Source organism: Theropithecus gelada, chromosome 15, assembly GCF_003255815.1.
Source record: "Theropithecus gelada isolate Dixy chromosome 15, Tgel_1.0, whole genome shotgun sequence".
NCBI lineage: Eukaryota > Metazoa > Chordata > Mammalia > Primates > Cercopithecidae > Theropithecus > Theropithecus gelada.
In genome coordinates this window covers 4417519-4444409 of record NC_037683.1, presented here as the reverse complement: position 1 = coordinate 4444409, position 26891 = coordinate 4417519, and the positions used below count along the sequence as shown (strand labels likewise).

At 56.2% G+C, this 26891-nt stretch overlaps 1 protein-coding gene across 3 annotated transcripts in view; it reads right to left on the bottom strand.

Annotated features, from left to right (window-relative positions):
- Window positions 1-26891, bottom strand: part of VAV2 (vav guanine nucleotide exchange factor 2) — a 234561-nt gene that overhangs the window by 166676 nt on the left and 40994 nt on the right. For all 3 annotated transcript variants that reach the window (XM_025360220.1, XM_025360221.1, XM_025360222.1), the window contains exon 2: window positions 13070-13186. In XM_025360220.1, coding sequence (XP_025216005.1) covers window positions 13070-13186 — 117 coding nt within the window. The remainder of the gene's footprint in view (window positions 1-13069; window positions 13187-26891) is intronic.

The following is a 26891-nucleotide window of genomic DNA, read 5'->3' as shown; positions in this document are numbered from 1 at the left end:
TTACTATCACTAATTCTAACAACCCAGTTTGCAGCTTTGTAGAACGTGGGTCTCCCTTCTGAAAACCCCAGGATAGCACCCCAAATCTCTCTGGTAGGGCTCCCTGGCACTGCCCTAGCTCCTGCCCCTCCTAGTCTCCTACTCCAAGCAGACCTCCCTTCTAAGCCTGAGCAGGCCAGGCCACCGCCACCAGCCTCTGGACCTTTGCACATGCTGCCCCTAAGCCCTCCCACACCACCACCTTCACCTGGTGAACTGCAGCTCAGATCTCGAACCCCAGCACCTCCTCCAGGAAGCCCTCCTTGACCAGCTCAACTATCTAACATGCCTCTGCCCACCACGGTCCCTGTCACTCTGCACAGTAGGCAGTGGCCCCTGGCTCCCTGTCTTCCCAGGCTCCAATAATCTGAGGCTGCATGTCCTGGCACCAGCTGAGCTGAGCAGAGGACACAGAAGCAGAGAGGGCCACCTCCTGGCAACAGCCCCACTGCAGAGGGATGGGGAGGCTCAGCACCAGCCCTGGCCACAACTATAGCAATTCCCCAAACCTCAGCCATCTCAGAAAAATCAATGTAATTCTGTAGACACTAGGCAGCCTGTCACAGACACCCGTGGCACCTCTGCAGGTGCCCACCCAGCATCCAGCCCTCGCTTTACTCAGGCTGAGTCCCCCCGACACATGCTTTTATCAGGACCTACCTTATCAGTGGTGGCAAGAACAAGGCAGGCTTCTGGAAAGCACCCTTCAGCTATTGTGCTCTCTCCTCTCTCTGGGGACACAAAACCTGAGACCAGTTAGCCCAGGAGTGGGAAACCCCTGGCACATGTACCCATGCCATCACACCACACCCATGGCAGACAATGCTAATCAATGGCTGAGCCTCGGGACCCTTCTCAACTGAGCCCTCCAGTCAGCCACTACCAATCGATCAGGATTAACCAAGTCTTCAATTAGGCTCCTACCTCTACTGATGTAGTAGGCACAGGGAAGAGATGGGAGGCCACCCATAGTCACAGAACACAGCAGAGGCTCAGCCCAGAGGCTCTTGCCCCAATTCCATGGGACAGTCTTTTCAACAAATGGGGCTGGGAAAACTGGATATCCACGTGCTGGGTGGCCCGTGGGGCCTGGCATTCGCTGAAACACTGTTCCTGAGGTCTTGGCCACACACCCACACCCAGCACCCCAACTCACCCCCTGCACCTCTGCCTTTCTGTCTGGAGTCGGCCCCACTCCAAACAGCCCCCAAATCCTTCCCTCTGCATTTATCCCTCTGGTTTCTATTCCTTCACCCCCGCTCCCAGCCTTCTATAAAAAGCCAACAGTAATGACCCTCAAGCAGGTACAAGTTCCCAACCTGGCACCGTATTTCCTGGCACAGGAGCAAGAATCCCTACCTCACACCATTGGCATGGAGATCAAGGGATCCACTCCTTGGCCAAGGCCACTCCCAGAGCTTGAACTCAGGTCTGGAAATCACAGCCTCCTAGGACCCTGTGAGCAGGGCTGATGCAAAGACCCATAGGCTTCCTGGCCTGGTGTGCCAGGCTCAGCCACCTCACATGAAGCACAGTGGGTTGAGCCTGATCTCCAGGCACGTAGCTCATCAGACCTGTAGGGACTCGGCTACCAAAACTGACCCACCCTCCACGCTTGTCCAGTGTGAAGGTAATGATGGGCACGGCTCCCGCCTGGAAAAGGAAGCAGAGAAAAACCTTTCCCATCACCAGTTATAAAACGGTGAGTCAGTATCCGATGGGCTTACCGACTCCGTGTGTGTGTGTGTGCGTGTGTGTGTGTGTGCGCGTGTGCGTGCATGTGTGTGTCTGTGCCCACATGCAGCATATCTGGTTGTCAAGTTCATCGGAAAGTGGGTGGGTGAATAATGTCCTGAAATGACAACAGCTAGCATATAAAAGAGGAAACGTTTTCAAGCAGAAACTCAGAAGGCCTTTGCCAACAGCCCCTGCGCTGGGCTCTGCTGGGAGCCCGAGGCGGCTCCCCTCCCCAGCAAGGAGCGACTGCATTTTAATAAGTAATTAGTGCGGAGTGGATGCTGCTAAAAAGACCAGCGTGTCTCCCCACCAGCATTAAGGCAGGGAGTGCAAATGAACTCACCGCCGCATCAGCATCTGAGAGTCATCAGACCGAGTGGCAGAAAGGCCTCGGGTGAGCACAAAGTCTTCTACACTCAGCAAATTAATGAACAAATACGAAGAGGAAATGAACAAACAGGTGGAGCCTCGGGGCCTGGGTATGGAGATAAGGGGTGCTGGATCGATACCCCAAGGTTACTGCTGCATTCTCCCCTGGCCACACAGGGCCTAGGGGACACATTCATCAACGCAGATGTAAAACGCAGAAATCAATGGCACGGCCGAGACGGCATCTGGATATACTTGTCCAGCCCCAGACGCAGGGCAGGTGGATGGCAGGTGTGGGGCAGGACGCACTGGCCGGGTGAGGCTGGTACTCCAGGCCACTGGAATGGCCATCAGATGCACCCCTGCCCACTGCCAGGGCCATCACTCACATGCTCAAACACGGCTGGTACAATCACAGCACCACTCCCGAGAGCTTCCATAGGAGACCCGCCCCAAGCAGACACGCAGCGGCACCATCTGGAATCTCCCTCCCGCAGCCCTCGGCATGGGGGAGGCAAATCTTTAGACCCATTTTACAGATGAGGAAACAACAGCTGCGAGACCTGAAGCAACCTGTGGGACAAACTGGGTCCCGATGACGGCCTGATCCTCAGTATCACAATCTGTCCCAGCCCTCAGTGGTGTCTCCACGGGTCCACTCACCTGGCCCCAGAAGCACCAGCAGTCTCCAACCTGAACCCTCAAGGTCAAGTCCGGACAGTGGTGGGTGGGTGTTTGTGGGCGGGAAGCGGGTAATGCCAGGGGTTGTGGCAACAACCGGGGAGCGGATGAGAGGTCTGGGGTGACAAACTGGGGTCCCCCCTCATGCCAGCTCCCAGTGACTGCCAGGTGCTGGGGTGCTGGGGTGCTATGCTGACAGGTGGGAGGTACCAGGATGGATTTGAGGTGCCTGCCCTGGCTCAGGGGGAGAGAGTGGCAGCACATGCCAGGCGCTTCCATGGGGACATGGGGACCCAAGGCTGATGGAAGAGGGTCCCAGGCAGAAGAGGAGGGGAACAGAGGTGGTGAGGGAGGGGCCTTAATTCGGCAAGGAGGAAGGGCCCCTTTGCCTGCACGCAAAAGCCAAGAGGCCTGTCAGCTGCTGACAAACCCAGGGCCAGAGGGACCGGGATGACGGCTGCTGCCTGTCCCTCATCTGCAGCAGGTGCACAGCCGACTCCCATCATCCTGGATGTAGTGATGTGGTCTGTCCCCACCACCAGTGGCCCCACACCCAACTCAAAGGAGGCAAGTTTCCTCAGCTGTGACGGATCGATGGTTTCCAACTATGATTTTAGCCTCTTCAGAACCCTTTCTGTAAGCAAAATGTCAGCAAAACGCCATATAAAAAACAGATAAAAGTGGAGCTGTTCTGATTCAGCAGGGCCCTGCCCTCCCTGCCTCCTCCCAGCCTCCTGAGAAGGCCCAGAGTGGTCTGAGATTCTCAGCTGAAGGGAACGATTCTGGGTCTGAACGTCAGGGTCTGAACTGACGCCGTCAGCACAGACACCGGTGGTCACTGCACTGAGTCCTCTAAAGACTGTTGGTCAGCGCCCTCCCCTCCAGGGTCAGACCTTTTACTTCCTCTCCCCAGACAGCCCCACCAGCCTCCACTCTGCCTCCTGGCCTCCTCTCTGCCTCCCGGCATCCTGGCTGTCTTCCGTGTGCCTGCCGTACAGCCAACTGCGCTGTGTGCAAACAGTTGCCTCGGTAGTCGAAGAGAAGAGGGCACAGCTGAGCAGATAAAAACGGGGCCTCTGCCATCAGCAGGACCTGAGGATGCCCCCAGCTCCACTGTACTGCAGAGATGCATCTTCTCTGTGCCTGTTTCCTTCCTCACTTCTTAAGGTCCCTGCAGGGTGCAGGTGCTCGTGGACGCAAAGGTCCAGCAGCCACAAGTGATTACGTCCATGGAGGAGGGAGGGAGGGACAGCAGGAGAGGCCGGCACTTAGATGACCAGTGGTGTGTGTCCAGCGTCGCCAGCTGGCACTTGAGAATCCGTAAGCAGCCATGGAGCCGCCTCCAGACACTGCTGAGAGCCAGTTTTAACTGCTTCAGAAGTCTCTGAGCCTCCCAAAATGTTTTAATGAATAATAAATAGGAGAATTAAGCCCGTTTATTGGAAGGTGCACACTGCTCTTCAACTCAAGCGAGAGAAGTGGCCTAGCAATTTCCTCTGGGAAGGTTCATTCTGCCCCAAGTGAAGCTGGAGTGAAGTGCACTGCCCAGCCAGCGCTGCGGGTTCCTGGGGCTGGGCAGGGTGGCCTGGGCTGGGTGGCCTGGGCTGGGACACCAGAGAAGCAGCATCAGACTTCACTCCAAAACCTGTCCCTGCACAGGACAAGGCGCCATCAGGGCAGGCCCCGCTGGGCCAGAGCTGAGCAAGATGCCTGCAGGAGGGTGGGAAGGCACCAGCAACTCTGGGGAGAACCTTCCAGGCAGGGGGCAGCCAGAGAGCCCAGTGGCAGGAGAGGCTGAAGCAGCTCTACAGCAGCGAGGAGAAGCAGGGGACAGGGACCAGGGAGGACAGAGCTTTCCCTCCAACAACCAGAAGGAGCTGCGCCCAGGGGGCCTCAGAGCATCCCTCCTGCAGGCAGGGAGCACCCTGTGCTGCTCAGGAGAAGCATGTCCTTCCCTCTTCCTTCCTTCCCTCCTTTCTTCCCTCCTTTCTCCCTCCCTCCTGCCCGCCTGCCTTCCCTGCCCTCACCTCCTGAAAGAGTCCGTCCCTTTGTCCCCTGACCTAGGGTGCAAGTGCACACTGTCAATGACGACTGTCCCCACAAAGGGAGACAGCCACAGCATCCCTGCTCCCCCTGCTCTGGCCCTACACAAAGAGCCGCCTGTGACCTGGCGCCCAGGAGCCTCTGATCAACAGAGGAAGCGGGACTACTGTCCTCACGTCACAGGTGAGGACATCAGGCTCAGAGAAAGCCACGTGCCCACGGCCCCACGAAGGAGCTGGATGGATCCCAATGACAATGCCATGACCAGGCACCTGGGGGAGGGACAGCAGCGAGGGTTGGAGGACCCAAGATATACCCACAGCCACGTGACCGTGCACCAGTTGTTTAGGTGGGGATAAGAGGCAATGCCACGGCGCATGGTAAACAGTGAGTGTGCTGCCAGGGTGCCTTCCTGCCCACCCGCAGGCCTGTGCTCAGCCCCAGCTCGCAATAAGGAGATCAGGGTCCCTACGGTCAGAATTATGATGATCTGCAGGATCCAGGGACCAGAATCTCAGAAGCAAGGCACAGAAACCCTGCAGCCTCACCGGAATCCTCCCTCCAAATGCCCAACCGGATTCCAAGCTGAGGCAAAACCCGCCAGAGCTGGTGGCCCATGGACTTCTCCACACTCCTCCCCAGCCAGGCAACTGGACAAACCACCCAGACACAGGGCACAGAGGAAAACAGGAAAGGATCTATGGGCCGCGGAGCAGGGCCCACGGCTCCCATCAGCAAGGGCTGCGGACTCACTCTTCACGCTCGGCCATAACCCAGCCCCGAGCATGCCCACCCCGGGCAGCACAGGAAGCCGGACACAACTCATTCGAGCCCAAACCTCATCACTTTAATGCAACCCTTTGAAAAAAGTACCAGGAGAGACAGCCAGAAGAGAAACACTTCCGGAATAAACTTTCCGGATCCTTTAGTTCCTACTGGAACTTGTGGGGTGAGTGAAGAGGAAGAAAATGCTCATAAAAATGACTAGGACCTGCTGTTCATTTTTTTCAGAGTCCTTTACAGCAACACCTCCAAGGGGACAGTCTCGAGCTTCATTTGACCCCTGCAGAAACAAAGGCTCAACGAGACCAAGTATCTGCAGAGTCCAACTTGCGTCCAGGTCTGACTGAAGGGAAACTTTGCTCTCGCCCGCCTCCTCCAGGGCCCACCTGGCTCCACGGAGCCTGGATGAGAGGAGGCACCAGAAGGCAGGTGCAGTGGACCACCTGGCGGGTTTCCCAGGGCTCCGAAACCAGGAAGGTTTCCAAGGGTCCATCTGGCTGCTGCCCAGGTCTCCCCAGGTGCCAAGAGCCAAGAGCAGAGGGAACCTGGCTGACTCAGGGTGGGTCCCCTCCCAGCGCTCCTCCTGGGTTAAGGAAACCCTCTGCCCCTGTCCCAAAGGGAAGGCAAGAGAAAAAACCCAAGGGCCAGGGAGTGGAGACCGCCCTTAAGCAGCAGCTAAGGGCCATGAGCACGGAAAATGTTGGCCAAACCAGCCCCGCCTCCACACAGGGCCATCCCTGGGAGAGGGAGAGAGCCTCACTCACGATAGTGTCCCTTTAACACACAGAGTGATCCTTTCCGTGATAAAATCACAAAGGAAAGACTCCAGTGTCCAGGGCTGAATGTGGGCCAGAGCCAGCAGGCCTCGGGGCCAAAGCGCCAGAGTTTTCACTTTCTCATGCCTCTCTCCTACCATTAATTGCTCAGCAGCTAATCTGGGGGTCCCTGTGAGGGCAAAGACTATGTGAGTCTCTTCATTTTATCTCCAGCATAGTAAGCACTTACTAAATACTTGGTAAATTATATGCTTAACAGAATGATAGATGGGTGGATGAATGAATGAATGGACAGATGGGTGGATGGGTAGATGAATGGTGGATGGGTGGGTGGATGGATGGATGGATGGATTGATGGGTGGGTGGATGGATGGATGGATGATAGATGAATGGATGAATGGATGAATGGGTAGGTGGATGGATGGATGGTGGATGGATGGGTGGAAGGATGGGTAAATGGGTGGGTGGATGGATGGATGAATGATGGATGATGGATGGATGGATGGACAGATGGGTAGATGGGTAGATGGATGGATGAATGATTGATGGGTGGATGGTGAGTGGGTGGATGGATAATGGATGGACAGATGGGTAGATGCGTAGATGGATGGATAGATGAATGATTGATGGACGGACAGATGGGTAGATGGGTAGATGGATGGATAGATGAATGATTGATGGATGGATGGATGGTGAGTGGGTGGATGGATGGATAGATGAACAGATGGGTGGATTCGTAGATGGATGGATAGATGAATGACTGATGGATGGATGGATGGAGGGATGAATGGTGGATGGATGGGTGGAAGGATGGGTGAATGGGTAGGTGGATGGATAGATGAATGATGGATGAGTGGGTGGGTGGATGGATGGATGGATGAATGGATGGATGGTCAGAAGGATGGATGGGTGGGTGGATGGGTGGATGGATGAATAGATGTGTGCNGGATGGATGATGGATAGATGGATGGATGGGTAGATGGATGGATAGATGAATGGTGGGTGGATGGATGGATGGATGGATAATGGACAGATGGATGGATGGATGGATGATGGATAGAGGATGGATGATGGATAGATGAATGATGGATGGATGAATGAATGATGGATAGATGAATGATGGATGGATGGATGAATGATGGATAGATGAATGATGGATGGATGGGTGGATGGATGATGGATGGATGGATGGATGGATGGATGATGGATGGATGATGGATGGATGATGGATGGATGGATGGATGGATGGATGATGGATAGATGGATGGATGGATGGATGATGGATGGATGATGGATGGATGGATGGATGGATACATGGATGGAGGAGTAAATGAATGAATAAATGAATGGCTTTTGTCTTCCCAAGGAATGACTCTCACAACATGAGAGACTTGGGGAGCCGGGAGGCAGCTGTTTAGAAAATGAATGACAACAAACCAGACCCTAGACAAGACCTGAAACACCACAAACCTCCTTAATAGGGGAAATGGCATTTCCTAAACCAACCAGAGACACCAGCCAGCTGTGATGGTGAATTTTAGGTGTCAGCTTGACTGGATGAAGGAATACCTGGAGAACCAGGGAAGCACTGTTTCTGGGTGTGGCTGTGTGGGTGTTTCCAGAGGAGAGGGGCGTGTGAGCATGTGAGGAGATGCCCTTCCTGTGGGCGGCACCATCCAAGCGGCTAGGGGCTGAGACAGAACAAAAAGCCAGAGAAAATGTGATTCCCTCTTCCTCTCCTGAAGCTGGGACTCTGCCTCCTGCCCTTGGACATCAGAAATCCAGGCTCCCCAGCCTTTGGTCTCTAAGACTTGCCCCACAGGTTCTCAGGCCTTTGGCCTTAGACTGAAGATCACACCATTGCTTCCCCAGTTCTGAGGCTTTGGGACTGGGGCCAAGCCCTGTCACCCCCATTCCTGGGTCTCCAGCTCACAGAAAGCCTGCTGGGGTCCCCTGGGCCTCCACAGTCCCAAGAACCGATGCTCCCAGTCAGCCCCTCTTGTCTGCCTCTACCCAGCTGCTTCTCTCTGGTCTCTGGAGGACCCTGATGAACGCGCCAGCCAGTCCGTCAGGCTCCTTTCAGCCCTGAATGCTATGAATATAACTCGGAGTCGATCAACAAGGAGTAAGAGAGTCAGCTCTGCCCCTGGTAGCCCTGGAGTCCCCAGCCCCACACCCCTCAGCTACCCCTGACCAGCCCCACCCATCCCAGACAACAGTCAGTTCTGACTGCAGAGCCTTGTGTTCTGGGGAGAAACAGCTGCCATCCTGCTCCTGGGCAGGCCACGGGTGGGAGGAACGGGGGTGGGCGCACAGCCACCTCTTCGTGGTCTGAGGTTGCTGGAGACCGCCAAGCTCATTTGGAATGGCCAGGGTGTCCCTACTGGACTCAGCTCATGAACAACAAAAGATGAATCTGGACGTGTGGGAAATGCTCAGTAAACGCCCCGAATAAATGAAAGGGGCATTCGCTCTTCACCTCTGTGGCGAGAGGGACACATCAGGCCCGCCCCTCCACACCCGTTCCTTGAGGTCAACAAGCTGGGAGTCCGGGAGGCCAGAGACCAGCAGCCTTGGCAAGCCCCCTGCCTGCTCAGACCCTTCCTCCCCTCTGTCCACGGCAGGGGCTGGAACGAAATGCCCCGGCCCAGCAAGAGGTCCCCAGGAGTCTGAGCACCTGGGCAGACCAGGCCGAAGGGAGAAGCTGGGCTTTTGCTTGTGTTTTGTTCTTCCAGAGCACCTGTCCCGGAGAAGCCAGGAGGCACTGGCAGAGCAGAACTGTCAGGCTCCGGACTGTGGTGACCGTCCCAGCACCCCAGCCTCCGCTGGCCCCAGGCCAGCCTCTACTTGGAAGTGCTGACCACAGCTTGACCATGGTAGGAAAAACATCCAGGGAAAGAAGAAAGCACCGCCACGGAGAACAGGGCTGGCGGGGCCGAGGCCAGGCCCACTCTGGAGGGCAAGTGTGGGCTCCGGCTCCATTGCTCCCAAGGGCACCAGCACCCAGCACACAGTCCCAGGGAGTCCGGTCCCCAGCCAGCTGTCCCTGACACACCACAGGCCACATTCACGCGGCCTCCAGGAGGCAAAGGGCGTGGCTCAGATGCGGAGCCGCAAGGCCGCAGAGTGGCAGGGCCCCGGGGCACGTGCAGTGCTGAGACCCTGCACACATGGCTTGACCCGCTCAAGGGACCTTTGAGGGTGGTCGTGTCACCGCCATTTTACAAATGGGACTTAGAGAAGCTGAATCACTTGGCCGAGGCCGCACCCTGGAGATGGCAGGGCTGGGACTCAAAGCCAGCCTGCCGGGGTCCAAGTCCACGTGCTCAGCCACCTGCTCTGTCGCCAAAAGGTGCGGTCATTGCGTCTTTTTTTTTTTTTTTTTAAGACAGTCTCACTCTGTCACTCAGGCTAAAGTGCAGTGGTATGATCTCTGCTCACTCCAACCTTCGCCTCCTGGGCTCAAGCAACTCTCCTGCCTCAGTCTCCCGAGTAGCTGGGATTACACACGCCCACCACCACACCCGGCAGATTTTTGTATTTTTATTAGAGGCAGGGTTTCACCATGTTGACCAGACTGGTTTCAAACTCCTAACTTCAAACGATCCGCCCACCTCAGCCTTCCAAAGTGCTGAGATTATAGGCGTGAGCCACCACGCCCGGCCCAGCCATTGCATCTTTACAAATAAAATAATGGAGAGAAAAACAGTAGGCGCTGCCATCTCTGTGTGGAAGTCTGGACTTGTTTCAAGCGACCAGTGGGGGCAGCAGCAGCAGCGACGTGTGCTTCACGAACACCTCCCGTGGGCCTCACCCGGGCTCCTCAGCTCGCCCGGGGGTCTGCACGGTGACATCACCTCCATTCCCAGCACCCCACACCATGACTCATGGTCCAAACCCGCCGTCTACTCCCAGCTCCTCACAAGAAATGCCACAGCTTGGCCAGCACCACCAGTGACCGCCACGGTGAGACGTGGGGAGACCAGAGGCCGGCGCGAGAAGCCCCCTCCTCTACAGCCCTCAGACCTGCAGCCGCCTCACTGGAAACCACAGACGATGACAAGGGCTGCCCATTTGCAAACTGCTTGGCCACACAGCTGGCGAGTTGAATAATGAGAGTTTAATCCAAATTTATGTACGTCTTACATCACTGCGTTCCGCCATAGCAAATTAAAAGCAAAATGAAATGATATCCTGAATACGCTACATTTTAACTGTTGGCCAAGAAATAGGTTTGGCCAGGGTTTTCCTGTATTTTTCTCTTTACGGTTATTATAAAAACCAGTTGCGTGTGTAAGTATGTGTGTACATGTGAGACCGTGTGTGTGTGAATGTGTGTGATACGTCTGTGCTGGGGGGCTGTGCATGGATGTCTGTGTGACTGTGTATGGGTGACTATACGTCTGTGAATGTGTGTAAATTGTGTGTGTCTGGGTGTGGGTGTGAATATGGAAGACGAGTTCAAGTGTGTGTGTGTGCGTTTGCGTGTGGTGTGTGAATGTGTGTGTGTGAGACTGTAAGTCTGTGAATGAGTGTATGTGTGTATGTGAGCTGTGTGTGTCTGAGCCTGAGTATGAACATGTGTGGGGTGGGTGCAAGAGTGTGTGTGTGTGTGTGTGTGTGTCCCCGCATGTGTGTGTGTGTTCTGAAGGTCCTTCTCTAAGTCCAGAACCATCAGCCTCTCCATTACCCAGGGCCCTGCAGGCAAATTCATCTCTGCTGTTTGCAAGGAAGGAGTGGGAGAGAGTTCCAAACCATTTCAAAAAAAAATCTGTAGTAATTGAGAAGCCACTTACAGGAAAGGAAACCAGCCCAGGCCATTCAAGCCTCCCTGACTCTAGGCCAGCAGGCAAGCCCTGGACAGCAGGACCCACGGGCCTCAGCAAGGCATCAAACTCCCAGGCACGTGCGTTGCTGCAGGGGGGCCTCCGTGAGTCATTTAAGAGAGACAAACTTCTAAGAACTGGATGATTACACAGAGATGTGCTCATGAAGAGGTCCCCGGATCTCACGTCTGGAGAATTCCAGGAGCGAGAAAGGGGAGCGCCAGGTCCAGTGGCTCCGGGAACGCCCTTGTTCCAGGTCCTGACCTGAGGCCGAGCAGCACTTCCGTATGCTCCTCTTGGAACTGACTTCTCAGCACGCGCCACTGCAAACCCGAATTCCCTCTGCACCTCACAAATCATGCATTCACAGAGCATTTCCTTAGACACCAAGTCCCTGATAATGATGTGCAAATAAACCAGGCAGTAAATATCTTGTTATTTCCCATCGGCAGGTGGAGATCCACTCTCCCGGTGGTCCAGGAAGCAGTGTCTCCTAGAGGCAGCCCAACAGCAGGCGGGGGCCTGGGGCCTCCTCCGTCACTGTCAGCACCTCCGGCGTCCAGCCCCCGATCCACCAGGAAGCGATCGCAGCCCTGATCCCATCCATTTAAAAAGAGTAACCGTGGAGCTGCTGGGTTCTGGAAGGCAGCTGGCCCCTGAGTCCCTCTGTGCCCAGGGTCACCAGCGTCAGGCCTCTGAGCCCAAGCCAAGCCATCGCATCCCCTGTGACTTGCACGTATAAGCCCAGATGGCCTGAAGTAACTGAGCAATCGCAAAAGAAGTGAAAATGCCCTGCCCTGCCTTAACTGATGATATTCCACCACAAAAGAAGTGAAAATGGCCGGTCCTTGCCTTAAGCGATGACATTACCTTGTGGAAGTCCTTCTCCTGGCTCATCCTGGCTCAGAAAACTCCCCCACTGAGCAGCTTGTGACCCCCACTCCTGCCCGCCAGAGAACAAGCCCCTTTGACTGTAATTTTCCTTTAGCTACCCAAATCCTATAAAACGGCCCCACCCCTATCTCCCTTCGCTGACTCTCTTTTTGGACTCAGCCCACCTGCACCCAGGTGATTAAAAAGCTTTAGTGCTCACACAAAGCCTGTTTGGTGGTCTCTTCACACGGACGCGCATGACAACCAAGAGGCCACCAATGAACTACAGCCTCCCGGGGCCTTCGCACCTGCCAGCCTCAGGGTCCCGTCATGTGCATCAGCCGGGCTCCTGCAGGACTGGTGCCATGTGAGGCTTCCTGAGAACACAGAGACACCTCCCGGGGTCACCACTGGAGAATCACCCCCTCTTTGCCCAAAACCTGCCCGGAGTCAGAAACAGCTCTGCTCGTCCCGGGATAACCAAGAGAATCCATTCACAGAGCACATAGTAGACGCTTTCCCCACCTCATCTCGCCAACCCCTTAAGAGGTGGTGCTGACTTCGGCCCATTCTCAGAGGAAGAGTAGAGATTCGGGGCAGGAGGTAAATGCTTAGGGTCCCCTGGCTAGAACCGAAGGGCCAGGGTTGTCTGCACTCTGCTCTTCCCCCACTCGCCGGAATTCACCATGCCTGGCCTTACCCTGACTGGAGAGAGAAACCGGCCATCCCACTGTCCCAGCCCTGACACACACAAATCCGGCTTCCACACCTTCCCGTTTATAACACAACCTGCCTGCACCTCCCGGACACGAGGGTGCAGAAATCCACTGGCTCCGTGCTGGAGCCAATCAGGCTGCTCCACGGATCTGCCCCACCTGCCACTGAGCCGGCCAATCGGCCACCATGGCTGGGCAACTGGGGCTGGAGAAAGTGACTGCTCACCTTTCCAAAGTCTCGCACATCGAAGAGGTCAAAGGGGTCAAACAGCTCGCTGTTCCTTAATCCGAATTTATCGTGGCAGACTTTCAGGAAGGTCCGTATGTTCTTCAAACACAGGAACTAGAGAGAGAAAACAAAGGGTAAGGAAAAACTTATTAAACTGTAAGCTCTGTAAAAACCATAACGGCAACAGCAGCAAGCTCTGGCTTCCGTGCGCCAGCACATCCAAGCTCATTCCTGTTTTCTCAAGCAGGAAATGGGCTCAGAGAGAGGACGAAATCCCCCATCCCAAGGCTGGGGGGTGGGAAGCCAGGCCTGGACAGAGGCAGACAGCCCAGCCCCACGTCCGAGTGTGTAACCACCACCGCCCCCGGCCTCCTCATCACACAGCTGCAAAACCCCCAAGGCCTTTGCATTCAGAAGACACGCCACTCCCCATAACGGTTGGTCAGGGCGGCAAGGCAGCACCCTCCATGCCATCCAACCCAGCCCTCCCAAGCGCACCCAGCACATGTCAAGGCCGACAGTCACGGCCGGAGCAGAATATGGCAGCCTTGAGTCAACAAGAATGGCTGGCGCATGCTCACTGGGCACGTGCACAGGCGTGCGCACACACACGAGGCTTCTGACAACACCAATACATCCTTCCTACTCATGGGTAACAAAGCCAACAGCCAGGGGCCACCCCCAGGAAGCCACGGAGGACCCAGAGAGTGGCAGGTGCCAACCACAGTGGAAGGGTGGAGGGAGCACAAAAGCCAGAAATCCCAAATCAACGCGTGGGCCATCTCCTCTCTGGCCACTGCCAACCAGTGAGCTCTCGGCCCTCACCACACCTGACGTGCCACGGGGGCGGCAGGCTTGGCGGTGCGGAAAGGCCATTTGCCCAGTCCTCGTGGAGAAATAGCTGGTAAGGAAACTTATAAGGCAGCAGGTGAGGTGGCCCGGGGGGCAGGCTCTGGAGTCACTCAGGCCCAGGTTGGAATCCTGTCTGCTGACTCCAGCAGGGAGACCAGGGAGAATGGTTAGACCAGGCCTGGTTTCCCACCGCCACCTGCCTCATGGGGTTAATCATGTGCCCTGATGACCAGCGTGGGCAGTGGGGTGTGGGAGCCGTCAGCCCCCCAGTCCAGCTCAGCACAGGGATTCACAACGGGAGGCCGCGGCACACACGGCCCAAGAAGAGCTCGGCTTTGTCATCCTCATCAATAACCGTCCTCTACGGACAAACTACCCAGCTCCAAGAGAAGTTCACAGAGCCTGCCCCTGCTCACTGGAAATTGAGAGGAATGGACAGATTTAGATACAGTGCAGGTCAGAATCAGAGCCTAAGAGCATGAAGCAAGCAGCACTGAGAATGCCCTGGGAGCGCAGGGTCCCTCGGCCAGGACACACGCCCCTGACGGCCCCTTCCTCCACCTCACAGCAGGCAGTGCTCACCCCAGCCCCCGCTGCCTCAGGCCACTCCTCCCATCCTGGCAGGGGTCCGCGGCTGTTCATAGACAACAGACTCATTTGTTTTATCCTATAGTCCCTCTCTGTCCGTGTGTGTGTGTGTGTGTGTGTGTGTGTGTGTGTGTGTGTGTTTCTGAACACTTGAGATTAACTGCAGTAATGATACTCCTTCATCCCTAAATACCTGAGTGTGTATTTCCTAAGAACAAGGACGGCCGGGCGCGGTGGCTCAAGCCTGTAATCCCAGCACTTTGGGAGGCCGAGACGGGCGGATCACAACGTCAGGAGATCGAGACCATCCTGGCTAACACAGTGAAACCCCGTCTCTACTAAAAAATACAAAAAACTAGCCGGGCGAGGTGGCAGGCGCCTGTCGTCCCAGCTACTCGGGAGGCTGAGGCAGGAGAATGGCGTGAACCCGGGAGGCGGAGCTTGCAGTGAGCTGAGATCCGGCCACTGCACTCCAGCCTGGGCAACAGAGCGAGACTCTGTCTCAAAAAAAAAAAAAAAGAACAAGGACCTCCTCTTCCATAATCACAGTACCTATGGCAAAACCAGGAAACTAACATGGACCCCACACGGTTATCTTATCTATAGACCTTACTTGCATTTCCTTAATACGTAAAGGACAACCAAAATGTCCTTTATAGTTAAAAGAAAAAAAAACTGGCCCACGCTCCAATGTGGGATCACACACAGTGTACGCCGCCATGCCTCTTCAGTCTCCATTAATCTGGTACAATCTTCTCCAGCAGGATTTTCTGGAATGATAGGAATGTTCTATCCATGTGCCGTCCAGTGGGGCAGCCACTAGATGCCCGTGCCCACCGAAAACTTGAAATGTGGCTAGTAAGGCCGGGTGCAGTGGCTCACACCTGTAACCTCAGCACTTTGGGAGGCCGAGGCAGGAGGATCACCTGAGGTCAGGAGTTCAAGACTAGCCTTCCCAACATGGTGAAACGTCGTCTCTACTAAAGATACAAAAATTACCCAGGCACGGTGGCACATGCCTGTATTCCCAGCTACTTGGGAGGCTGCGGCAAGAGAATCGCTTGAACCCAGGACACAGAGGTTGCAGTGAGCCGAGATCACACCACTGCACTCCAGCCTGGGTGACAGAGCGAGACTCTATCTCAAAAAAAAAAAAAAAAAAAGGTGGCTACTGAAAAACTGGATTGCTAATTTTAAATTAAATTTTAAAGCTACATGTGGCTAGTAACTGCTAGTTTACACAACGTGGATCTAAAACACTCCAAGATCTTTGTTTTTCACAACCTGTTAATTCTGAAGAATATAGACACGAAAGGACACATCCTATGTGATTTTTTTTTTTTTTTTTTGAGACGGAATTTCGCCCTTGTTGCCCAGGCTGGAGTCTAATGGCGCGATCTCGGCTCACCACAACCTCTGCCTCCTGGGTTCAAGTAATTCTCCTGCCTGAGCTTCCTGAGTAGTTGGGATTACAGGCATGTGCTACCACCAAGCCTGGCTAATTTTTGTATTTTTAGTAGAGATGGGGTTTCTCCATGTTGGTCAGGCTGGTCTCCAACTCTCGACCTCAGGTGATCCGCCTGCCTCGGCCTCCCAAAGTGCTGGGATTACAGGCATGAGCCACCATGCCCAGCCACGGTTCCACTTTCATGAGGCCCCCGGAGTCTTCAGATCCACAGAGAGAGAAAGCAGCATGGCGGGCGCCCTCGAAGGGCTGGGCGACAGGGTGTTGTGGTTTTGTGGGGAACAGAGCTCTCGCTTGGGAAGATGAGAGAGTCCTGTGGATGGTGGTGGTGGTGCTTGCCAACAAAGTGAATGTGTTTGATGCTACTGGACAGTGGCCTGGAGAAAAACTGGAGAAGACGCCGAGTTTTATGTTATGTGTATTTTACCACAATAAAAAGATTAATTAGAAAAGAGACAGACAGACATGGAGACACAGACCCACGAGGAGGGCATGTGACGACAGGCCCCTCTCCTTAGCGACTGGGAGTGACACAGCTGTGGGCCAGCCACACCAAGGGTGGCCACTGCCGACAGAGGCGGGAGAGGGCGTGGGACGGATTCTCCCTGGAGACCCCAGAAGGAACTGTTGCTGCCGCACACAATTGATTCAGGCTTCTGGTCTGCAGACCTAGGAACAATAAGGTTCTGCCGCTTAAAGCCACCACGTCCATGGCGTTTGGTGAGGGCAGCGCCAGACACTGGAGCTGGGAGCGGGCCTGCGCCGGGGAAGGCGCCGCACCCTCTCGCTCGTCTGTACTGCCGCGTGCGCTGCCCGGAGCGACTATTTTTTGCATATGGCTCGTCTGTAATTTCCACGAAGCATTTATTTTCATTCTTCCTCAGCCTCCCAAGTTTAGAGTTAATTACACAGATCCCAACCATAATCACAGCCGGCTAGGCCCAGGCTTCCTTTCGGGCGCAGGATGGGGCCAGAGCACCCCTTTCCCGTGGGGCCCAGCAATTGCTGTGCCTGGCCCGGCCCCACCCGTGGCCACTCTGGTCACCCTAACCTTTAAAAAGTCCTCCTGGTGCAGCTCTGGGCCCAACCCAGGGTGGTCTCTGCAAAACTGAGCCACACAGGCTGATGCAGATGGCAGGAACAGGGACCATATGGACAGGGATGACAGAGACCGGGACGAAGCCTGGGCACCACATCAGCCTCTACCTCGACGGAGGCCGCACAGGGCCCGGCCTCCCTTCAGTGAGCGTTTCCTGTGCTTTCTACAGTTCATCCCATTTTCCATGAAGGGAAACTGAGGCACAGAGAGTTAAGGACATGGGCACCTGATCAGAGGGCAGCAGCGCCAAGAATGAAGCCGTGTCGGCATCGGCCAGGGCAAAGGCCCTCTGAGAGGACAGGTGTGTGAGCAGGCACCGGGTCCCTCCTGCCGTCCCTGAGCCCCTTTCCTCAGTGGCCCAGTTTGCAAGGTCTGTAGTCGCTCTGGAGCCAATCAGAGCCTCAAGGTCCAGGTTCTAGATAGAGACCCCGACGGTTGGCAGGGACTGGACCCAAGGCTGAGGTTGCCGCAAGTGCGTCTTGGCCACAGGGGCCCATTGAGGACACAGGCCGAGGGACAGTGGGCAAGGGAGGCCCAGATGGTGATCAGCGCCAGGTGAAAAGTCCCCTGTCCATGCTCAAGCTGTGGGGGCTGGCTTCAGCTGTCACCTGTGGCTGCAGGAGCAAGCGGCATTCTCTCTCATTGATCCAACCTGGCCTTCGGGACCCCCCCCCCACAAAGGCAGCCACTGCTTGCCCCAGCATCCTGGACTGTAAGTCCAGCTGAGCGGCCATAGCAAGGGTCTGTCCCCAGAAAACAAGCCCTGTGACAAGGGTCCCAGGGTTGAGTGGCCTCTCCCCCAGGCTGGCGGCTATGCGGTCCCCACTGTGTTTGCTTAGGGCACTCTGAGGGGGCATGGGCTACCCCATCTCCCACTCTCCACAGCCCCAGACTGCAGGGAGGGCTCCTGCCCCTGGGCCCCAAGAATCCCTTGTCCAGGCTCTGCCGCTGCAATGAGAGGCGGCGTGTACTGTGCCCTGGAAACGTCAGCCCCTTTCTCTCCAGCCCATTCATCGGCAGCCGCGGATCTAATCAGGCTGAAATCGGATTAGTGTGGCGACACAGGCTCCATGCCCAACCGCCCACCTCCCCAGGCTCAGCTGCACGGTCCTTCAGCTCCTGCAAGGCGCCAGGGCGGGGCGTCACAGACAGGAGAGGCAGGGCAGGGCCAGAGAGCCAAGACCCCAGAGCCAGGACCCAGGGTCTGAGCCACAGAGGAGGCCCGAGGGTACTCTGGAGGGCAAGTTTCACCGGCCACGCTCACATGCTCACAGGACGGTCACGTCTCTTTAGGGTCTCTGAAACAATCTACTGTGATGGGGACATAATGGCAGGGACAGGCCTGTCTGCCCTGCGGAACCCACAGGAGCCCACCAAGAGCAGGGGCGCCCTTCAGCCTACGTGAGCCCTTCCACTGCCCCTTACAGGCAACGGGTCACCGGCAGTGCTGGAGTGGGACACAGGACAGGCTCTGCTCTCCAGAGCTGAGAGCTGGCATCTAGCTGGCATGCCCTGAGAGGGGTACAAAAGGGGAAACTAAGCCAGGGGAGGCAAATCCACTTGCCTGAGTCACACAGCCAGCAGGCCTCAGCTGCGGAGTTGCAGTTTGGACACAGGTGGCTTGGGCATCGACCCCTGGGCGATGGGGATGGAGTAATGGCAGAGCTTGACGATGACCACAGGCAGGGTGGACGCTGACGTGCACCAACAGCCAACTCACTCACCACCTGCAGAGCCTGCGAGGTGTGCACGGGCCCACTGCACAGACAGACAACCAAGGCTCCAAGCAGTGAGCTCGTGAGTAGGCCCAGGATTCCGGGGCAAAAGAAGTGGCCAGGATGCGAAAGGGCAGCAGGCCCCTGCCTAAGGAGATGCGAGAAAGTCCTGTCTCGCCAAGGATGGCGGCACAAGGCCTGCATCTTCAAGGCAGGTGCCACACAGTCTCAGGAGCTGACTCCCCGGCCCCAGCTGGACCATGCAGGAGGAGGGTGGGGCCGGGCTGACCTTTATGGGAGGTGACCCTCGATGCTCCCTCCTCCTAGGAGAGCTCAGGCAAGTCTCCTCATCTGCACAGTGAGGCTCTGGCACAGAGTTCCAGGTCCTCCCGGCCACGACTGGCTGCGCATCTCGGTGCGCTGACTCACAGTGATCACAGGCGCTCCACGGTTGCCAGGTTTTCCAGAAGGCCAGGCGCTCGGCTAAGAGCTCCCTTGAGTCACTGCAGCAATTCCTAATTTACAGATGAGGAAACTGAGGTTTCAGGAGGTCACCTGGACTGCCCAAGGTCACTAGCAAGGATGTAACTGAGCTAACAACAGATCTGGGATGGTTTGACCCCCAAGGCCAGACTGCTGGCCTTTATCCCATCTGTGGGTTTCTGGGCAGGGAAATCCCATTATTTTTTTCCTTTTTTAAGATGACAACAGTACTTTGAGGAAAACCCGGTCTGTTCAGAGATGGGGAGGCGCTGAGTGTAGGAGCCCGGCTTTTGGGCTTGAGGGGCAGGCCCCACCCACAGAAACCGAGGCTTGGGAATGGGGCCAGAGAGGAGGAGGCTGAACTGGTTGATCGGCATACAACAACTAACTAGCACGCATGCGCCATTTCACAGCCCGCTAGCACTTTCACATCCACATTTGCTCCGTCCCCACAAAAAACTTGTATTTTGAGCCCCCGTTTGCAGATGTGGAAAAGGAGGCACCAGAAGGCAGGCGACCTGCAATCTGAACCCAGGCCCGGTCCCTCTCAGGATGCCCCCAGCCTCTGGCAGGCCCATTCCCGGGAAAGTCCCTTTGGCTGCCCCACCAGGAAGGTCAGGGGCCCGGGTGTCCTTAGTCCCAGGAGTGACACTCAGCTGGGGGTGGGGTCCCACAGGGAAAGCCCTAAGCTGGGGTCTCCAGATCACCTGGCCCAACCTTCCCCATCCATGTAGACTGTCACCAACAGACAGGGCTCCTCCCAGGCCTCTGGCTGGCATCCCTGAACTACCCACTCCTGTCCCGCACAGTCCCACCTCCCCCACCCGGTCTCTTGCACACAGCCACATTCCAGTGCAGACCCCACAGCAGGTGCTCCAGGTGGGGACAACCCAGGCTTGCTCCTCCTCAACAGCCACAGAGCTTCTCTGTACCTCAGTTTCTCAATCTGTAAAATGGGCAAGGAGAACCCTGCCCTCTGATTTCCACGATGCTGGAACTCTCACTCAAAATAAAAAGAAACTGTACTGAGGCCATCTCACTGGGGAAGTCCAGAAATCCCCTGAGACATTGGTCACTGGAAGAGCCGGCAGGGGGGTTGGGGGGACACAGTTGGCTGGAGCTGAGGAGCAGCCACACCGCACAAGAACCTGGGCCCTGCATCACCACGGCCCCACCCTGAAGCTGTTAGCCCACCACCCCACTGGCCTTTAGTTCACAGCAGAGCTCCTCAAGGCAGGTGCCAGGGACTAGGGGAGGGACACAGGCCGACAAGGGACTTCTAGGGCCCGGCCTCAGGCTCTTTGCTCATGGCCAGAGCAGCCCAGCAACCGGGAGGTGAAGACCCCCGCCCCATGTGCCCCTTGCTGCAAAAGGGAACCTGGGCACTACACTCCCCAAAGAAACAGGGCACCATAGCTTCTGGGCCTCAGGAGAACAGGCACTCTCTTTTCAAGCCCCTGGGTCTTTCTGAGCAAGTCGGGGTCTCCATGTGCGGCCTCCACGCTCTGCAGCAAAGGCTCCAGGAAGTACCTACAGACATAGTGCGTTTTCTTGAAATACTTCAACAAGGGTTACTAACACTGCACTTAGCAGAGACCGACTGCACGCCCGGCTGCTCTGCTTCCGGCTGGAGTGGCACTGACTCCCTGGGGCCACGCTGCAGCGCCGTGCTCATCAGAAGCTCTGACTGGCAGCTGAGGATGTCTTTGATCAATAAAAAATGGGGAAACAAATTAATTTCCTGTTTTATTTATGCCAAGCTCATTCCAAAAGCCACTTAAAATAGCTTGATTACTATTCAACAGATGCAGCTTGACGGAACAGATCAAATTTGGGGCCCATCAGGTAGATAAACAGGTGACCCTGGGGTGACAGGCTGGCCAGGGGCTCAGGGGGACAGGAGTTGAGGCCATTTGCTCCCTCTGGGTCCCAAATACCCTAGACAATGCCTAGCCCATCGCAGGGGCTCAGTATCTGGTAGACGAACAAAGGAACCAATGAATTAATGAATGAACAAATGAATGAATGTCTAGGAAGCACCCTTAGGTGCCCTCTGACTGCTGACACCTCTCCAAGGGCCCTGCTTTCCCATCAAGCAGCAGGGAGTCCACGAAGCCTTCCAAGGTGTCCGGGGTCCCCAAGGACAGTCACTGCTGCTTACGTGGCAACCCTCACTTCCGGAGGCATCTCTTTCAGAAACAAGCAAGCAGGTGGAACTTAGCGTCTGGCCTCGACCCCTTATTCCTGCACACATCAATGTCACCTACACAACACTACACACCAGCCCACCAACGACCCATTAGCTGGTCAGATCCAATAACCATTCTAGCGGGATGGTGGTCCTTTATCGCCCATTTTACAGATGAGGAGACTGAGACTCAGGGAGGTCTGTATCTGCATTAAAACTGGTCTGTCGTCGGGGGCGGTGGCTCACACCTATAATCCTGGCACTTTGCGAGGCTGAGGCGGGTGGATCACCTGAGGTCGGGGAGTTTGAGACTAGCCTGACCAACATGGTGAAACCCCGTCTCTACTAAAAATACAAAATTAGCTAGGTGTGGTGGTGCAGGCCTGTAATCCCAGCTACTCGGGAGGCTGAGGCAGGAGAATCGCTTGAACTCGGGAGGTGGAGGTTGCAGTGAGCCGAGATCGTGCCATTGCACTCCAGCCTGGGCAACAAGAGTGAAACTCCGTCTCAAAAAAAAAAAAAAAAAAACTGGTCTAACTTGACGGTCATCATCAACACTGAGAGGCAGGCCACCACCAGGGCCCCTGCGCCGCGGTCTCTGTGTGTGAGTGTGAGAGACAGTCTCACCGCATCGACCAGGCTGGAGTGCAGTGACGTGATCTCAGCTCACTGCAACCTTCGCTTCCCAGGTTCAAGCGATTCTCCTACCTCAGCCTCCCGAGCAGCTGGGACTACAGGCCTGTGCTACCATGACGAGCAAATTTTTCTATTTTCAGTAGAGATGGGGTTTCCCCACGTTGGCCAGGCTGGTCTCAAACTCCTGGCCTCAACTGATCCACCTGCCTTGGCCTCCCAAAGTGCTGGGATTACAGGCAAGAGCAACTATGCCCAGACCGCACTGAGCCCTTAAAGAGACACTGCAGTGCAGGGCTCCCAAGGCAGATGTCCGAGGCCGCTCCAGCTCATTCGCTGCTCCAGGCAGGGAAAGCACAGTTCAGCCAGGGATTGATTGAGGAGTGTCGCGAGTCGATTTTGTCTGGACGATTGAACATGAACACTTCCTTCGCTCGGGCCCATTTCCTCAGCTGCGCACGCACCAGGGCCAAGGCACCAGGCCAGCAGGCCGAGTAATGAACCCGACCCGCCTTTGCCCATGCCCCGAAGTCCTCCAAGGACCCACCTCTGCTGCTGACGGTGGGTTTAAGTCAAGGCGGGAGGTATAAAGAGTGGCCCATATAATCAGGACTTCAAGGTCAGGGTCAAACCACAGGTTTTCTGTAAAGCTAGCAGGAAACTGCTTTTCTAGTATTTTTCTTTATAACCTTGCGTGCATGTCCCACCTCGGCCCGGCTGCGGTGCCGAGCTGCTCCTCCTGCTGTGATCTGGAGGAGTGGGGTGGTGTTTTCTTTGTGCATATCAAGGTCTTCCAGGGGCCAGTCTTGCCCCAGGTCAGGGGCAGGCGCCTGGCAGAGAGAGGGGCAGGCCAGATTAGCAGGGCAGGCGGCCCGCATGCCCTCAGGAGTGGAGCTACCACCATCAAAAGCAGGCAGGATGAGCCATGGCTGCTACATTTGTCCACAGGAATGACAGAAACGGCTGCATCAACAGCGTCTCATTTCACTATTCTGTAAAGGCTTCCAGCATTCTGAGTCTCACTAACACTCAATGTGCTAAAACAACGTCAGGTGGCACTTCCACTTTCTCCGATAACAAACAGCCTCCGCTGAGTCCGTGCCTGGCGCGGCACTAAGCCCTTGACAGTCCTCTCTGGTTCATCCTGCTAACGTGTTCATGAGCTGTCAGCTGTCAGCGCAATTGTCCCTGGTCTACAGGTGGACAAATGGCTCAGGGACCACCCTGCTCGTCGGGCTAGTGAGGGGACGACCCAGGTCTAATCCAGGTGGTCTGGTCCTGTCCCCATGGGAACCCCACGGCATAGGCAAGGGGCAGCCTACTCTGCGGACAACCTGGGAGGAGGGAGGGTCCGGGCTGGCTCAGGTGAAGGCAGAGCTAGCTGCAAACAGGCTCTGTCGGTGGGTGCCTCTCCATCCCTCTAACAGCGGCGCTCCTGGGGGGAAACATGCTCTTCTCTTACACTGGGCCCTCCTGCTTCCCAGGGCACCCCCCAGGATGACTACCAAAACTCACAATGCACTACACCGCCTCAGCACTGGTAGAGGAAGCCCTCCAAGTCAGACCCACAGAGGAAGCAAGCTTCCGGACCCCTGTCCTTCCGGACCCCTGCACACTTCCCCTCCTTCCCCCAGCACGCCCTGACCCAAATCCGGTGCCTTCCGTCGCCTTCCACGAGGTCTCCTGGCCACTCCCACTCCCCCACTCCCAGCTTTCTGGCTTTGGTTCATTCAAGGCGGGCTGGGGGCCCTGGATGCTGGAGACACGTGGCTGACACTTGGCACCTGCTAGGGCTCTGAGCCTTTGACTAGGCTGTTCCCGTGGCCCCAACACTGTTCCCTATCCCCACTTCCCGACCTCGTCTCTTTCTACCCAAGCCCAGTTCATGAAAGGAAGAAATGGCCTTTCTCCTCCACTGTACCTGCCCCCTCGCATGGCGGGTCACCTGCTCACCACACTCCAGGCAATGGTGCTGCGAGATGGGGAGTGGGCTTCCCAGAGAAGATGTCAGAGGACTCCGAGGACCCAGCCAGCTATCTCCAAAGCAGGGCCCTGGAGACGCGGATTCGAAATGTCTGCTACCAGAGCCCAGACCCCAAACTCCAACCTGCAGCACGCAGGCAGCCCTGGGTCCAGAATCCCAGGATCTTCCCAAAAAAGGGATGGGGCAAGGCTGCATCGTGGCTTAAGGCCAGGAGGTCCCAGTGAGGCAAAACACCTGCCCCCGCCGCGGGCGTCTCCTGCTGGTTAGGGGCTTCACGCTCAGCTTTTCTCACGATCTGCTCCTGTGCAGCCTGATTTCCAGTCAAGCTCTGTTGCAAACCTCAAGCACCCAGCCGGTGAGAACCAGCAAGGACCAGTAGCCAAGAAGTCCAGGAACCCCGCTGCTGGGGCTCCCACCCGCTGCCAGGGTCTGTCTGTCTGCAGCCCCTGAGCCACGGGGAGTGGGTTCTCAAAGGCTGAAAAGTCAAGATCTCAAGAAAAGAGAGACACTCTGGCTGCCCAGCAGCCCTGGGCACATGCACGCAGGGCCATGCCAAGCTGCCGGCCCCTCTCCATCCCGATGGTCAAGTAAGTCCTTCCTCAGCAGCACTCGAGGGGAAACCCAGCAAGAAAAATCCATTCTGGAAAAGCCCTCATTTGGAAGTCTGAGTGGAGCAGGTGGACAGCTGGCAGGCTCCTTTTCAACTCTGCGCCCTCCTCCAGTCCACAGTCAGACACTGAATAGGTGGCACCTACTGCGTGCTAGGCCACAGCCCAGCTGTGCCTGTTCAGAGCCAGCAGCTGCGAGAGGTCTCAGCTTTCCACGCCTGCTCCCCCGAAGCCCTCCAAGGACCCACTTCTGCTGCTGACGGTGGGTTTAAGCCAAGGCGGGAGGTATAAAGAGTGGCCCACATAATCAGGACTTCAAGGTCAGGGTCAAACCAAAGGTTTTCTATAAAGCTAGCAGGAAATTGCTTTTCTAGTGTTTCTCTTTATAACCATCTTCCCTGAGCCGGCTTCCGAGTGCCGGAGGGTTCAAATCCTACTCTCCTGCCGCCTGGCTCTGAGCGATTAGCCCAGACGCACGCCTGCGCCTCGGCCCTCTGGGTCGCTCTCACAGGACCTCACCCCTCCTCTGTGCCACAGCTCGCAGGCTGTCTGTGAAACAGGCTCTTGTCTCTGCCGCCTCATTTTCTCCATTTCTTCCCTCTTCCGGAGAGTGGCCTCCCAAGGTCAACACCAGGGCACTCGCACGCTCTCCCGGGCACCCTCTCTCCGGCGCAGTTGGGCAATCCAACTCCAGACGGACCCACGCAGAGCGCGCGATTCTTCCCGTTCCCCCACCGCCCACTAAAATGAAAGCCAAATGGATCCCTTTGCAGCCAGCAGACACCGGATTATCGCTCTCCAATCTGAAGGAACGATTCTCGCTATTATCCCTTCCTGCTGGGCTAAAAATATTGAAGGAAAAATGCAACCGCAGCACCAGAGAGCTTCCCAAGCCCGAGGGTGAACATGAGCCTCCTCCTATGATTGAAAACCAAAGGCAGGCACGGCCCTTGGCTATGGAGGCAGCAAGGCGGGAGGCGGCCTCTTCCCCTGCCGAAGGCCACAAGCCAGCCACGCGACAGCAAAGTGTTAAAAACTCTTCTTAGCCAATTGCCAAACGGGCAACTATGGGGGCTGGAAGACAAGAGCTGGCACCCAGCAGGGTCAGAGCAGGAGTGGGCCAGGCGCTATGGGGCTTTCACCCTGAAACAGTCCCTCACGCCCGCCATGTCCCCATTTGGAGCTTCTGCTGGAACCTCTCCTGCAGGTGCCTACAAAGCCCCACCCACCGGGGAGTGGCTGTCACCCACCAGGCAACCCCAGCTGGACCCAATGTGGCACCTCCTCCCCAGCAGTCCCTGTGCTTCGTGAGGCCCATATGTGGGCGCTGCGACCGCTAGACTAGAACCCCTCTCAGCCTGGACCCCTGGGACCTGCCCTTCACCTCTCAGAGCCTCAGCTTCCTCACCTGTCAAGCAGAGGTGGCAGTCATACCCACGGCAGCTGACACCAGACCACAGCTGGGTCACTCACCTTCTGCTGGGGACAGGGCTTTTAGGCTGCTGGGCTCTGCTACAGGAACATGATCCCCTTAGCAGAGGCATTTTCCCCATTTTACAGACAAGCAGAGTGAGACTTCAGGTAGTGTAGTTATCTGCCCAGAGTCTTAGGCAGCAGCTCAGGATGCTATAGCAAAATTCCATAGCCCGGGAAGCTTATAAACCACAGGGAAGGTTTCTTTCTTGCAGTTCCAGAGCCTGGAAGCCTAGTGCCAGCGTGGTCAGGTTCCAGTGGCTTCTCCTATGTACCCTTACATAGCAGACAGTAGAGAGAAGCAGTCCCTTTTGGTACTCTTAAAAGAGACCATCCTGGGCCGGGCACGGTGGCTCAAGCCTGTAATCCCAGCACTTTGGGAGGCCGAGACGGGCGGATCATGAGGTCAGGAGATCGAGACCATCCTGGCTAACACGGTGAAACCCCGCCTCTACTAAAAAATACAAAAAACTAGCCGGGCGAGGTGGCGGGCGTCTGTAGTCCCAGCTACTCAGGAGGCTGAGGCAGGAGAATGGCGTAAACCCAGGAGGCGGAGCTTGCAGTGAGCTGAGATCCGGCCACTGTACTCCAACCTGGGCGACAAAGCGAGACTCCGTCTCAAAAAAAAAAAAAAAAAAAAAAAGAGACTATCCTATTCACGAAGGGTCCCCTCTTAACGACCTCATCTAAACCCAATTACCTCAAAAGGCCCCAGCTCCTAACAACATCAC